At 47.2% G+C, this 15,595-nt stretch overlaps 1 protein-coding gene across 1 annotated transcript; it reads left to right on the top strand.

The window, feature by feature from the left end:
- Positions 1-8,891: 8,891 nt before the first annotated feature.
- On the top strand, positions 8,892-14,942 carry LOC112657440 (uteroferrin-associated basic protein 2-like). Its single transcript, XM_035720017.2, has 4 exons — positions 8,892-9,918; positions 10,795-11,062; positions 12,643-12,790; positions 14,654-14,942. The coding sequence occupies exons 1-4, from the start codon at positions 9,273-9,275 to the stop codon at positions 14,861-14,863; spliced, it is 1,272 nt and encodes a 423-aa protein (XP_035575910.1). The 5' UTR covers positions 8,892-9,272; the 3' UTR covers positions 14,864-14,942.
- The last annotated feature ends 653 nt before the right edge of the window (positions 14,943-15,595 follow it).

The following is a 15,595-nucleotide window of genomic DNA, read 5'->3' as shown; positions in this document are numbered from 1 at the left end:
CACTGTGCACGACTACTAGTTCTGTGGCCATTGGGGGCCCCTGACTAGTCAGGGGGCGCTGAGGGCTGCCAGCCTCCCCCTCTCACAGCCTCGCCCCCGGGGGCCCCACTACAGCCAAGGCCTGGCTCTGCAGCATTCCAGCACCCGCTCAGACTTGTATGAGCAAGCAGATGCCAAGAATGATCATAAAACATATTTTGCCAGCTTGGTGAGCTCTCAGCTCCCTGGGTTGTTTTTTTTTTTTTTTTCCCAGCTGCCTGTCCCTTGCCTTTGTTTTGAAACAAGTGCAGGAACTGTTTTGATCAGATGTGGAGACTGTTTGAATCAGATGGAGACACAGAGACAATTGCCTCTAAAAGAACGAAGAACAAGTGCCTTCATTTTTTTTAAAAAAAGGTTTTATTTATTTATTCATGAGAGGCACAGAGAGAGAGACAGAGACTCAGGCAGAGGGAGAAGCAGGCTCCCTGCAGGGACTCCAGGATCACGTCCTGGGCCGAAGGCAGGTGCTAAACTGCTGCGCCACCCAGGGATCCCCGAGCAAGTGCCTTTAAAAGAATTGGTGTTCCTTCTAATTCCCAAGCAGAGAAGGCATGTCTGCCACACAGAGCCACGTGGGGCAGCTCGAGGTGGCGGGGGGGACAGGAGGCAGGAGGAGCAAGGGGAAAGCACAGACCTTTCTTACTGTCGTGGGGGGAAGCAGGCAGGTGGAAACAGCAGCCCCGTGGGCAGGAGGCGGGACACAGATGTTGAGGCAGCGGTTGGAAGGTTGTATTAGGAGTTTTGCGTGCGGGTGGATCAGATCATGAACATCAGAATAGTCAGGAATGCTTTTTTTTTTTCAGAATTGCATAAAGATTTCCCCTCAGGGCAGAAGAGACCATGTTCTACAGGCAGACTCAGAGAGCTTTCTCATAAGAGCCAGGTGACAGGACCCCCTAAAAGCATTTCAAGAAACGAACAAAAAACAGGCTCAGAATCCTGAGTCCAGGGACTGTTCACACAAGGACGGAGGTACCCACAGAATGTTTCTAGCCAACCCATACTCCCCACACAGCAGTCATTGCTTTGTTGGAAAATCACTTTTTAAAGAATCACCTGTTAGACTTATTAGTGTTGATTCTTAATCTAGGGTTCCAGATCAACCTAGTGTTGATTCTAGGTAGCCAGAGCTTGTAGTGACCCCCTCCAGAGTGTGGGTTTCTGATTAGAGTCTTTTGAATACTAAGTACCTGCCCCCACCCCATTCGCCAAGTATATTGCTCATCCATCAGGTTGTTAACTCACTGCTCCTAGAACGTAAATAAGAGTAATCACCACTTCCTTCATGTCTGTGCTGGAGTATTTTATTTCATTAAGATTTTATTTATTTATTTGAGAGAAAGAGAGAGAGAGAGGACAAGTGGTGGAGAGCAGCAGAAAGAAGAAGAAGCCGGCTCCCCTCTGAACAGGAAGCCCAATGTGGGGCTCCATCGCAAGACCCTGAGATCATGACCTGAGCCAAAGGCAGATGCTTCACCCACTGAGCCACCCAGGAGTCCCTGTGCTGGAGTATTTTAAAGTGCTTCAGAGACAATATGTTGGTAGACCACCCAGCATCATCACCCCACCCCCACCCCCACCACCCCTGCCCAGGGGATCTCCATTTTCCAGGTGGGCATTGCTTCTCCACCTGCCCAGTCACCTGCCAGTGAATCTGTGTGCAGCCATTCAGGTGAATGGAACTGAGGCTGGAGCTGCAAGACCTCCTTGTTTTGTGGAGTTTACAATCCAAGGAGGAGGAGGAGGACATATTGCAAATGTGACACTTCCAACACTGCCCTTCACTAAATCTCAGGACAAGCAACTGAAGCTACTGATGTGGTCAAAACACTCCCTTGGTCTCCGCGCCCAGGAAGTCCTCTGAGTGCAGTGCAGTCATTGCCCAGGTGGAGGTGGGGGGGGGAAAGCTGCTCCTGGGGGGTGTGGCATCGGGGACCTCACGTGCAGGACAGTTACAGGCTCAGAGAGGGTAGGACAAACATTATATGGTCTCATTCATTTGGGGAATATAAAAAATAGTGAAAGGGTATAAAGGGGAAAGGAGAAAAAATGAGTGGGAAATATCAGAAAGGGAGACAGAACATGAGAGACTCCTAACTCTGGGAAACAAACTAGGGGTGGTGGAAGGGGAGGTGGGCGGGGGGTGGGGGTGACTGGGCGACGGGCACTGATGGGGGCACTTGATGGAATGAGCACTGGGTATTATTCTATATGTTGGCAAATTGAACACCAATAAAAAATAAATTTACCAAAAAAAAAAAAAAAAAAAGAGAGAGAGAGAGAGGGTAAAGTGTTCAGAGCTCAGAAAAGAGGCTTGCACAAGGTTTCCCATTCCAGAAGCCCAGCTCCACCATCCTGTAACCATGTGACCTTCAATGCCTTAAAAATCTCTTTGTGCTTCTACCTCCTGGAGAACACAAACACACAGTCCCTGTGCCATCGGGTTGTCCTGGGAGTAAACACACAGAAAGCACTTAGGACAATGCCTTGTGCATTGTTGGTGCTCAGTACCCGTTAATGTCATTGTGCCGATTATTGTTATTCATATTGGAAACCCTTCCAAAAAAGGTGTGTTCCTTTCTAGCTCATTTCCCAGCTAACAGCTGGGAAGACAATGCAGGCATTCCTGCAAAATGCCCCTCCTCTCCCCCAAAGCATCACTCACAGGGTGAGGCCAACATCCTCCGTCCCACTCAGAACTCAGGACCGTGTGCAAATGGAGGCCCCCTTTTGTTCCCTGAGGTGTGACTGATCTCTGGTGCCATCACACCCCCAGCCCATCTGCCCACGAGGTCCCACCCAGAATATGTTCAGAGGCCCAGCTTTAAAATATGCCACCATGGTGCATATTTATTCATTAAGATCAAAAAGTAAAATCTCCCAGAGCCCAGGGCACTTAAAAGAAAGATGCTGGTGTTGTGATTCTCGATAACTAGTACAATAACTATATAGTATAACACAGTAACAAAGTTGAGGGGCAGCATTTAAAGAATTTTTAAAAGCCCTTGCCCATAAAAGTTTGTCCACTGCCCATTTAGTCCAGGGTCTATTTACCAAAGCTAGGAGATCTCTGGTCGGGGAGTTCTGGGTCAAGAGCACAGCTGTGGTGTCAGGTGTACACAGGTGTGAGTCCTAGCTCAGCTCCCCACTAGCTGTGTGGCTATGGATAAGTTGCTGAACCTCTCTGAGCCCGGATCCCTCTAAAATGGGGCCAGTAATAATAGCACCTGTGCAGTGTGATTGCTGTGAGAAGGTTATGTGAGACACTGAAGATCAGGCATGTGACACAGGAGCCCAACAGTACAGGGTTCCACTCAGCACGGGGCCAACCATTGTTGCCTACAACACCGCGGAGGGATGTAGATAGGATTGGAAGCCGTATCATCTCCCCTCTCTGGCTCAGACCCTGCTCCCCAAGCAAAGAAGAAGTGCCCCAAGTGGCCCACCTCATACAGAAAGGGAAATCGGGGCTTCTCTGTAGAGAAGACAGCGTCTCTCGGGGGAATATAATGTACTCATTTGTTCATTTACTGAACATCCGTACATCTACCATGGACCAGGACGAAGGAGGCCATCATATCATGTACAGATTTCCCCAACAAAGATTTCACAGACCGAGGCGAAGTGAAACGATGTATTTTGCAGGCCAGGACGCTAAGAGAGAGGTGAGAACATGGTGCTGTGGCAGTCCACAGAACCTAACTCTGCCAAGGGGGAAGGAGAGAGAGGTGGCCGACAGGAAAGGCTTTCTCAAGGAGAGATCCGAGCTGAATCCTGAAGGGTGGACAAGGGCTGCGGTGGCCTGACAAGGAGAATTGGAATCCTAGGTAGGAGGAACACCATGTGCAAAGGAAAAACCTTGTTTTTCCTTATTGGGCTTGTTTGCTTATCAGCAATGACTCCATCTGGCTGGAGAGGGGAGGTCCCAGGAGTGAGTGGTAAGATATGAAGTTGGTGGGTTGGCAGAGGCACAGCATTGAGGCTCCTGGGAGAAAGGAGCCACTGAGGGCTTTGGGATTGGAAGAGCAGCCTGTTATATCCCAGAATGGAGAAGGGGTGGGAGCGCCTGTCCAAACAGGGGCCTGGCAAGGAGGCAGATGACATAAGCCACAAGGCAAGTAGTTCAGACATGAGGGTCCGTTGGGAGGCCAGGACCAAGGAGGAGGAGAGTGAGACCCAACTGGAGGTCAGGCCCAAGCTGCCCCAGCAACAGGCAGCCCAACAAAAGCAGAGACCCAGTTTAGAAATTGGGGCACAAGGAGCGTGGAGAATCTAGTGGCCAAAGGCAAAAGAGATCACCAGCCATCGCAGATTCTCCAATCAGGTTGGCCATCAGGAGACTCAGAACCATATAGAACTTCAGATGTCAGCCAGGAGGGCGTCCTGGATGAGGGGCCTACTTGTACATGCCGTATCTCATTAAGCTCTCAGAACAATCTGCAAAATAGGTATCATCTCCTCCATTACGGGGGAGGATGCTAAGGCTCTGGGAGATGAATGACTTGCTCAACACGCCCCCCCCCCCCCCCCCCCCCCGCCGTAGACCCCAGTGGGGGTGCTATTGCTCACCTCCAGGCCCATGTGACCCCAGGCCCATCAACCTTCCAACAAAGCTCCTTGCCATGGCTCATCTTTTTTTTTTTTTTTAAAGAGCTTTATCGAGCTAATAATTTGCATGCCATAAAATCCACCCATTTTCCTTGTATAATTTCATGATTTTAGTAAATTCAGCCTCACTCCAATCCAGCTTTAGAATACTTCTAATAGCAAAACCTGTCCTCAAAGCCATTTTTAGTCTTTCCGGGCACTTTCTCTTGGCCCCAGGCAAAACTGCTGATCTGCCTCTCTCTCTAAAAACTTGCCTTAAAAAAAAATAAAATCAAAAAATAAAATAAAAACTTGCCTTTTCTGGACCTCTCCTAGAAATGGAATCTGACAGTATGCAGTCCTGTGAGTGGCTTCTCTCTTTCACCGTAACGCTGTCGGAGTCTGTCCATGCAATGGCAGACTATCAGTGTTCTGCATTCCAACCCACCGCAGACGAGGATTCCAGTTTCTCCGTGTCCTTGCCAACACTTGGTACTTTCTGTCTTGTTTATGACAACCTAACAGGTGTGTAATGCTATGTCATTGTGGGTTTAATCTGCATGTCCATGTGTTTAATGGCCATTTGTATATGTCCTCTTCAGTGAAATGTCAGGTAGAGTCTTTTGCCCGTTAAAAAAAATTTTTTTTGTCATTATTATTATGTATCTGCTATGAAGTCTTTGGCTGCTAAGTTCAGTATCTGGGGATACTTGAAGACCGTTTCTATTGACCTCTTTTCTCCTGAGTAAGGTCACACTTTCTTGTTTCTTTGCATGTCTTGAGATATTTTTCTTGAGTGCTGGACATTTTACAAAATATGGTATAGTTACTCGGGATCCTGAATCTTCCCTCCTGGGGGTTTTTGGTTTTGTGTGTTTCTGTAGTATTTGCTTAGACTGAATCTATAAAACATGTTTCCCCTGTCACTTCTGGCCACTGATGTTTTTGTTTTTCTTTTCCTTATTTTATGCATAAACCTGCTTCCTAGAGGTCACCCTTATGATCGTATTGCTTATTGTTCAGCCACACGTTGCTCAGAAATTGTGTTCAAATACCTTAAGCCAATAAAGTTTCTACTCTACACTGATGGATCTGGATGTAGGTTGATGAGTCTGTTCAAACCTCAGGCAGTTCTCAAGTATCACCCAGATTTTTACTTTTCACTCTTCTCTCTTGCTTCTCCATGGACCAGAGAGGTATGTGTAGCTTGCACTTGCTCCAGTCTGTGTCCAGATGCAGAGCCTCCCCTCTGCTTGCAGGCAGAGGGCTCAACAGGCCCCTAGAGCTGCCACACTTCTTGGGACTCCCTGTTTAACCTCCTGCTACTCCACTAGCCTATATATTGTCCCAAACCCAAACACAGACTAGAGGAACCACTGCCCCCCCCCTAACTCCACCCACCCTGCACACACACACTGCTTGCCACTGGGATCATCACTTCAATAGACAATACTCCAAATCAGGTGAATTTGACTACCCACCAGCAAGGCCGGTTCTGAAGGAAGCAGCCTCAGACAAAAATGTCACAGACTCTGTGACACATAGACCCCAAAGTTTAGTACTTTTCACGAATGAAAGCTTCTCTGTCATAGAAGTTTGGTGGATTACTAGAGCACAGAAATGGTTGGTTTTTGACAATTGCATCCAGCTTCTTAGCTGTTACTGGGGGAAAGATTTGTCAGTGTTTTCTTTCCATCACGCGAGAAGTAAATTCCTTCTAGATTTGGAATAATCCTACACATACAGCCTTGACCTTCCCCACCAAGTCCTGGGCACCCCCACCCCACCCCATCATCCAGAATTCCCTCTTCAGACTTTCCTGAGAATGTGTAGACTCCTGCCTATCTTTTAAAGACCTAGATGAAAGGTACCCACCCTCTCCTGATGGTCCCAGGTCATTTACTGGGTCCTTTCCTTCTCTTGCACAGCTCCTTACTGGGAATGTGTACTCTTCCTGACTAGTCACATGGGCCCCACCATCTTTTTATATGTGTATCTCTCCCTCTAAACCGAGTTCCTTGGGGCCAAGGGTTCTCTTCAAGGTGAAGGCCAGACCTTGAGCATCTTGTTCCTCAAATACCTAGGCCAGAGCATGATTCTCAGGAGGGGTTAAGTGGATGTTTGCAGAAATCCTGCCTGAGCAAATTCATGACCAGTAACACAAATGGCGCCATAACCATTACTTTGCTCATTGTCTCACTGGGGACTGATGTGAAAGGGAAAATAACAGAAATGATTCAGTTGTTGTTTGCTTTGGACAGTATTTGAACATGATCTGTTGGTTGTTAATATTAACTCTGGTTTATCCATGTCGCTACCCTCACGGCAATATAAATAAGGCAGGGGCAGATACAAAGAGCTCATGGCAACAGCAACTCCTCTGGAAGGTAAGTCACCTTTCTCTTGGGGACAGAGTTGGCTCTACCTGAGTGTGTGTTTCATTGCTCCTTTTTGCCATGTTTTAGGTAGTACCTGCCTTAGGGAAGATGATGGAAAACCCAGTGGGCTAAGCGTGTATGTGCATTTTCTGGGATCTCATCCCTGCACTATTTTCTTCACCCCAAGGAGGGGGCAGGGAAGGAGAGGAATAATAGGGGGTGGGGAAATGGGAGGTAGGGGACATTGCTGGAGAGGACAACGAGGGCATGAGCCAGGCTGCTCAGAGCCAAGAGTCTAGTTGACAGGAACCAAGGTCTACGGGGCTTCTCTGTCACCTGAAGAATTTGTACTCCAGCCCCTTGAGGCTCATGGGGAACCAGGGAGAGGAAATCATGATTTATACTTTAGGGAACCCACCATGGCTGCAAAGTGGCTGGAAGGGTCAGTGGTGAGGAAGACTGAGAACCAGGAGATGTTTTTCAGTCACCTTGGTTGCCATAACAAAATGCCACAGACCAGGGCGAGGTCGAGGGTGCTTAGACAGCAGAAATATATTGGTTGGGCTACCAGCAGGGTTGAGTTCTGGTGAGAACCCTCTCCCTGGTTTGCAGATGACCATCTTCTGGCAGTGTCCTCACGTGACCTCATCTTCATGGGTATACACATGGGTAGGGACAGGGGAGAACCAATGCTCTGGTGTCTCTTCTTGCCTGAGCAGTAATATATGGCCACTTATAAGGGACCATCATGACCTTGTCGGACCCTAATTGCTTCCCTTAGGTTCCCCCTCCAGATACCATTATATTTTGAGGGATATAAACCTTAATCCACAGCAGATGCTATTTCGGCAGCAATGACAAGAGACGCCATGATGTTGGATCACCAGACACATGCAGAGAAATAGACTCTGTCCCAGAGTTGTGCCAGGAACTGTAGGAAAACCAGGGAGGGAAGACAGGGCCCTGCCCTAGAGATGGTTGAACTGAACATAAACTCAGGGCATGGTTCACATCTTCTCCCTTCCCATTGGGGGGGGTGCCAGAAATCCCACCATTAGAGCACCCTTCAGATTCCAGGCCTGATTTCTGGTCCCAGTCAGTCATGGGGGGCATATCTGGGGGCAGAGAGAGGTTTTTACCTTGATAATGGGTCAAGGCAGCAGTTATGAGGACCAGGAGGGCCCACAGGAGGTGGCCAGGATTTCTTGAGATGACCTTGCCAGGCCCTTAGTTCAGCTCATGGCCTAGTTACCTGAACACCACCATCTGGGCTTCCTTTCAGAAATCACACCTGGTAGCCCTGAAGCCAGATCTGGCCTCCATCTGGGCTAGATGATGTTAGCAAGCACATTTGACAAGATTGAGTTGTTCATGCAAAAATCTAGGTTTCCAGCTTCTTCAGAAACCTAAAAAAAAAAAAAATCCTGGCACCACTGAGCCAGCACTCCCACACAGTAAGCCTGGCTGGAGCTGAGTGGCACCTGCCTGCCTCTGACCTGGGCACACATCTCCCTTTGCCACAGTCCCTAATGCTTCTTACTGCATGATACTTGCTGGCCTTGTCTGGGTGTACTTCTGGCCACATCTCTTTAGCATTTGAATCTACACTCCCTGATTTATCTCTCTCCTTGGTTCTTCTTCTCTTTCCACACTTTTCAGGATGTTATCATGAGCTCTGTATTAAAAAAAAGAAAGGAAAGAAAGAAAGAAAGGAAGGAAGGAAGGAAGGAAGGAAGGAAGGAAGGAAGGAAGGAAGGAAGGAAGAAAGAAGGAAAGAAAGAAAGAAAGAAAGAAAGAAAGAAAGAAAGAAAGAAAGAAAGAAAGAAAGAAAGAAAGAAAGAAAGAAAGAAAGAAAGAAAGAAAGAAAGGAAGGAAGGAAGAGAAAGAGAGAGAGAGAGAGAGAAGCCTCAGTGTAGAGCGGTGCTCGAAATCATAGAATGTCATAGTGACAAGAGGCGCTAGGACGAGGCTGGGGGAAGCAACTTGCATAAGGACCCACTTGCAGCACAGGCCAGAGGCAGGATTGGATCCCTTGTCATCAGGTCATTCATCTTCAATTTGTCTAAAGTAGTGTTCCAAAATGGTTTAGCCATTTCTCATTAGCCTTAGTTAGCATCCTCCAATCAAGGACTAAGAGTAACCCCAGCACTCAGGTAATAATGGACCCTTTCTCAAGCCCCTAAGCATCGAGAACACGTTTCATAGAACGTTCACTGCCATCCCCGCCTCTTACTTCTGATTACAGCTCCCTGGATTGCTGCAGAAATGTCCCACAGGAAAATGCACCTGGCTCTCTCTCTGGCCCTCATCCTCTGTGGCCTTTTTAATAGCATCTTCTGTCAAGTGAAACAAAGATCCAAATGGAGCATTTACCCAGTCTCGTCATGGGAAGTTTCACCTGTCCACCACAAGATCGAAGCTGGCAATAAGGCTTTTGCCCACAAATTGTTCAAAACCCTGTTAATGGAGCATCCCAGAAAGAATATAATCTTCTCCCCTCTGAGTATCTCTGCCTCCTTCGCCATGCTTTCCCTGGGGACCAGATCCACAACGCTCACCAACCTCCTTGAGGGCCTTGGATTTGACCTCAAAGTCATCAAGGTATGGGACGTGCACCATGGCTTCCAGAGTGTCATCCAGATGCTGAAGCAGCTAAATAGGGCAGGCCACCTGATGCATAGGGACATGCTCTTTATTGATAGCAATAGGAAGATCAACTCACCGTTTCTGTGGGACACACAGGCGATGTATGACGTGAGGGCCCGGATGATTGACTTCCGAGATGTAGTAAAGACCAAAAAGCAAATCAATCACTTTGTGGCTGAAAAAACTCACAAGAGAACCAAGGAACTCATCACCTCTCTGAACCCTCATACTTTCCTGTTTCTTGTAGACTACGTTTTCTTCAAAGGTAAGGTTTATCAAGGGCATCAATTTCTGTTTGGTGGTAACATCTGCCCCTTGTGTTTCCTGAAAGGTTTCAGCTAGAAAAAAAATATAGTTTTGGTCATTATATCCCATTTCCCATAAGCTGGTAAATTCAAAACTTTTAATTTGCTTTTATTTCATTGTACTACCAAGCATTTTTTAAGTGTTTCCGTTCCCAACCCTTTCAATCATATCATCTGCCAAACTTAAGCTATTTTTGAGTAAAATGGAGTAGCTCTTGATGGGAGAAGGATTCCATGCAGGAGTATGTGTGTACCCATGTGGGTTCAGGCTTATGTTTTTCTGATTAAAATTCTCCCTCCTTGAATAAGCTCAACAATTTTAAATGGACTTTTTTTGGTAATAAGACTTCTCAGGACTCTTTTTAAAAAATTATCTTACTTGGTTTAAATTCAATGAATTAACATATAGTGCATCAGTAGTTTCAGTTGCAGAGTTCAGTGATTCATTAGTTGTGTATAGAATTCTTAATCCACTAAAACAGACAGGAATTTTCAAAGAAGGGGTGTTGTGGTCACTGTTTCCCAAATTATTTGACAACAAAATTTTCTCCTGGTCTTATAGTGGCAGAGGCAGGCAATATTTTGGGAAACATCTTTTGGGGAAATACAGATGTAAAGAAATCCTATGGTAAATATCTTCAAACTCCATGTTTTTGCCTTCCTTTCCTTTGCATCTGTCTGGACTTTTAAGTGCTCTGTTCTCTGAGGTTCAGGGATCACTGGAAGGGGGCTGCTCCCTTCTCAAGCCCCTCACCGCTGGGGTCCCCAGTCACGTGGGTGCTGACGCCTTCTCCAATAGGTCATTCTTGGAGATTTTTCCTTCCTGATTCCCCTAGGCACTTGGGAAATGGCTTTTCATAGCAACCTCATGCACAAGGAGGACTTCTTTGTGGATAAACACACCACAGTGCCGGTGGACATGATATGGAAGACGGGACAAATGATTTACAGCCGATCGGAGGAGCTGTTTGCTACAATGGTTAAAATTCCTTTCGTTGGAAACATGTCCATAGTCCTTGTGCTCCCAGACGTGGGACAGCCTGACTCTGCTGTAAAAGAAATAGTTGTTCAGAGAGCTACACTCCTGCAATCCAGTAATATGAGGTATGTTACTCTAGAGGGACATTCTAGATCCACATTGAAATTTTGCTCAGATCTCACTTCCTCTGAGCAGAAGTCTTATTTCAGGGGAATTGAGTATCTGTTATTTCCTAGCATATTTGTGGAAAATGAAATAAGCCAAGTGGGAAGAATGGTGGCCTGGCTTCCTTTATCAGCCAGATGCCCCTGAAGCTGTCTAAATGATGGTTCTGGTTACACCAAAAATCTACTTCATACAAGCTCTAGGGGGTGGAGAAAGCAATGTATTGGAAAGATGCACATAAGGGGGTAAACACAGCCAGGTGTCATGAGGGGTTGGACAGGGGACAGCAAAATCATTGGGAAGTCTATCTCCCTGATACCACTCATCCTTGCTCCTTACCTCTCTGGCTCAGCAAACCAGCTTCCACCAATTCAGCTCATGGTTTACTCACCCAACACGTATCTTCAGAGCATCTCTCCCATGCCAGTCACCGCTTAGTGCTGGGGATGCAATGGCTAGCCAACACATGTCTGCCATTGTGGGATCTCCAGTCTGGTGGGAGAGGCAGTAAGTCAACTAATAAATGTATAAATTCAAATTGCAGTAAAACTATGGAAATAATGAGTAGGGTGATAGAATAGAAGATTCAGAAGTAGAGTATTCATTGGGGATCTTAATTAGGTATGATGATCAGAGAAGGATCCTAAGAGGTGAATTTCAAGCTGAGTCCATTATGGACAGACATGGCTCTCTTCCACTCAAGCAAATGCTCTACTCCAGACTGAATCTAACACATTTCTGTTCCAATGACATATCCCTAGAAGGGAGAGTTGGATTGATCCAGCTTAGGTACAGTATCCACCACGGTCCAATCAAATGTGGACAAATCACATAATGAAAGTATGATTTCCAATGGCCCACTGATTTTGGGGGGAGCAGGGGCAGTCTTCAGGCAATAAATGTGAAGTCTGGGGAAAAAAATTTCCAAATAGTGTTCACCTCATGCCATGTAGGAGCACAAGCTCCTGCCCATGCAGCATCTTCTGTGGTTGAGGGCCACAGTGGAGCATGTCTGCTATTATCTACCATGGCTGTACTTCACACAATGTCATGATTGGAACAGGGGTTTACACCAATAGAGGAGCCCAACTGAGTGGGTTACAATCCATTCAGAAGCTTAAAATCACATGGACACAGGTGAAAATGTATTGGTTTGTGAGCAACACAACGTGCTGAGTGGGAGGGATGGCCCTATGCACTAGATCTCCTGGGCTGCATTTCGGATCACTGCTCAATTAAATCCCTGTTTATAGCTGGAGGGATGGAGGGACTCAGGGCTGGATCCCCTGGCCTGACCCTCATCTTCTCTTGGATGGGAAGCCTGTGAAGGGCATAGCTTGAATAGTAAGCTGTATTTTAGGCAAGTGATTTGTCTGGAAATGCAAGGTTGGAGCTCATGCTCCAGGACTGTTAACCTCTCCCCATGCAAGCACCCATGCCTCATCTTTCCTTAACTCTCTTTTGGAAGAGGCGTGAAAGCATAAGCAAAGTGTTTATGGAGAGATGTTTCTAGCTTCCCTGTGGTTTTCACTCCTGACAGATGGGTGCACATAATTATGCCCAAGTTCAAGATCTCCTCCAAGATAGACTTAAAAAAAATTCTTCCCAAGATGGGCATCAGTAATGTGTTTACTACAGGAGCAAACTTCTCAGGCATCACAAAGGAGGATTTCCCAACTATCTTTGAGGTGAGTAGAGCAATTTCTAGAATTTCTGTTTTATCCACAACAGTTCTGAATGAAAAACAATTTAAAAAGATAGAAGCTATAAATCTTGTCCTGGTCCATTGGATTTTGGGGTTCCTGGGTGTTTCAGACACAAGCAATTGCACCAAGCACTTTTAGAGGCTCTGGAGATATAGTTGTGAATGAGCCTAAGTCTTACCCTCATAAAGGTTCCTTCCATTCTCCTGATGAGGTCAGACAACAAACATGCCAACCAATAGATAAATATATACCATGTCAGTCAGTGATATGTTCTGTGAAGGCGTATAATGGAGAAACTGAAAAGCATGCTGGGGTGCATTGGGTTGGCTTGGGGTTGGTTGGCCAGGAAAGTCCTCAGGTCGGGTTGGTCTTCAAACAAAGGTCTGAAGACAGAAAGAAGAGACCAAGAGAACACATTTAGGGGTTGCATGTTCAAGTGCATCTTGAAGGGGCCATGGGCTTGACATCCTTGAGATACTTCAAGGAGGCCGACACAGTTGAATGGTGCATGTGACCCTGAGAGGTGGCCGGTGAGGTCAGAAAACAGGTAGAGGAGGCTACATGGGTCTGCAGGTCCTGCCAGGCCTGGGGGCTGTTCTGATTGACATGGGAGACCCCCAAGGCTGACACGAACAGACTTGTGTTTTATAAAAGATGACACTCCACAATGTGGAGGAAGTGTGGCCAGTAACCCAGGTGAGAGGTGAATGTGGTTTGATGGGGCAGTGGTGAGGAAGCCCTGTGTGCAGAAAGGCCAGCTCTGTAGATGCTGGAACCAGCCTGATGTAGGAAGATGGAGAAACAGGGGGTATAAATGAGCAAGCAGAGACTGGTTCTGTCAACTTGAGATGCCTATGAGACATCCAGCTGCCAGGGAACATTTGTGGGCACAGTGGGTATCCTCTGATTACTCTCCCAAAGTCACAGACTGGCTGGCTGCTTTGTGGCCACCCTGTAGTATACTGCCTAGGACATCACTAACAATCATAATCCCTCACCATGATACAGCACTTGAAAGATTACAGAGCAATTTTTCATGTTTCTCTTACCTGATTCTCCCATTGACCTTGGGGAGGGGACAGGGTCTGTTCTCTGAGGGATGAGTGAGATGTCACTCACAGAGGACATTGGATGGAGTTCCCAAGGCCCAGACCGCATGGGATGTGGCTCTTCTGGGGCCACAGCTTTCCCTATTGTGTTCAATTCACACAGAATCCTCTGGGAAAGCACATACTGAGTGTGGGGTGTTGGGCTGGCACTGATGGATGGTGTATCCCTCACAGTATGGGAGCAAAGTCACTATGCTCTGGGCAGGGCCTCCTGTAGATCAGAGGGGTGGGCATGGATTTTCTGGCACAAGCATATCCACTTGGAGGGAAAATTGTCCATGCTTGGATGGAAATATGAAATACTAGAGCCTTCCCTCTCTCCCTTTCTCTCTACCACATCCTACTCAAAAAGCATTCGAAAGACCCATCCTCATGATTCAATGGGATCTTTTCCTAAGCCTTCAGACCGCCCAGCTTCCCTCTGAGTTCTATTCCTCTTTCTTCTCATTTAAACCCCTTAACTCTTTCTGCCTGGACTGGGACAGACAGAACTCAGCAGTGAGTGTGAACCCCTTCCTGAGGTGTCTGGCCTTCGAGGGTGGATCCTGATGGCTGAGAGACTCAGTGGTTCCTCGGGAATGGGAGCCAGTGTTTCCACACCCACCATCAGCCATGGATGGAGCTGCCTCCCTGCCCTGGGCCCAGTTGGGCCAGCTGGGCACATGGCCCCAGCTTGTTCTCAGGCCAGCCAGGAGAGCTCATGCTCAGAGCTGAGACAAGACTTGTTTCTCCCCAGGCGATGCATGAAGCCACAATGGAGGTGAGCAAGGAAGGCAAGATGGACACCTCCAAGGACATGGACTCAAGGAACACCATCGCCTGTCACACATATACAGCAACCCCTTTGGTTGTAAAATTCAACAGACCTTTCTTCCTGTTTGTGGAGGATTGGATGACTCAAAGAGCAATCCTCATGGGCAAAGTCTTCAACCCCATAGCTGAGTAGAAATGGGGCCGGGTTCCACAGAGTTGGAATTCAGCTGTTCCTGAATAAAGTGAATAAAACTAACTGCTATTGAATCAAAAGAAGCTGAGTCTGAGAAGTGTGGGCTGAGAATGGAGTTGGAATGGGTCATTGCTGGTCTTCTCTCCTGGAACAGGGCAGGATAAGGAGAGGTGGGGGGCCTGCTTTGGACACTTTGGCAGGTGTACCTCTGTCCTGAAAATGGATAATATACACAGGGAAGTGATTCTGAAGGACGTCAGCAGGGAGTTAGAGGGTCTCTTTAGTGTAGGGCTGTCTCGTTGGCTTTGCTTCTTGCCCAGCTGGCAGTCAGACCCTGTGCACTCCTCTACTCAATGGGAACCATATAACTCTGCCAGGAAGCCTCAGGCAGGAAGCTGGGTGGGCAGATGCAAGGCCCCTCTCCAAAAAGGAATACCCACAAGTGCCTCAATGAATCTCTGTGTGTCCACCCAGCTCCAGGGGAAAATAGGGTACCTAGGAAAGCAAAGACACCAAAATATTTTGGCAGCACCTTCTCTGCCCATACCACTTAGGAGAAAGTTATTATTGCCCCCATGGGATAAGAAGTAGCATGGATGAGGTGGGAGGAGCCAGGAGGATGGTCATGCACAGAATGGTGTGTGCGTGTATATGTGTATGTGTGTGTGTAGGAGAGTCTGGGACTTGGATTGTATCCTAGTTGGCCATAGACATATGACCATGGGGTCTGAT

The sequence above is a fragment of the Canis lupus genome, chromosome 8 (genome assembly GCF_003254725.2).
Source record: "Canis lupus dingo isolate Sandy chromosome 8, ASM325472v2, whole genome shotgun sequence".
Classification (NCBI taxonomy): Eukaryota; Metazoa; Chordata; class Mammalia; order Carnivora; family Canidae; genus Canis; species Canis lupus.
Note: the sequence above shows the minus strand (reverse complement) of the source record. Positions and strands in the feature narration are given on the sequence as shown.

Excerpts from the sequence above, each read along its gene's own strand:
- LOC112657440 (XM_035720017.2), top strand. The coding sequence starts at position 9,273 with ATGTCCCACAGGAAAATGCACCTGGCTCTCTCTCTGGCCCTCATCCTC. Across the intron at positions 9,919-10,794 it reads AGACTACGTTTTCTTCAAAG|GCACTTGGGAAATGGCTTTT; the intron begins GTAAGGTTTATC and ends TGATTCCCCTAG. Across the intron at positions 12,791-14,653 it reads ATTTCCCAACTATCTTTGAG|GCGATGCATGAAGCCACAAT; the intron begins GTGAGTAGAGCA and ends GTTTCTCCCCAG.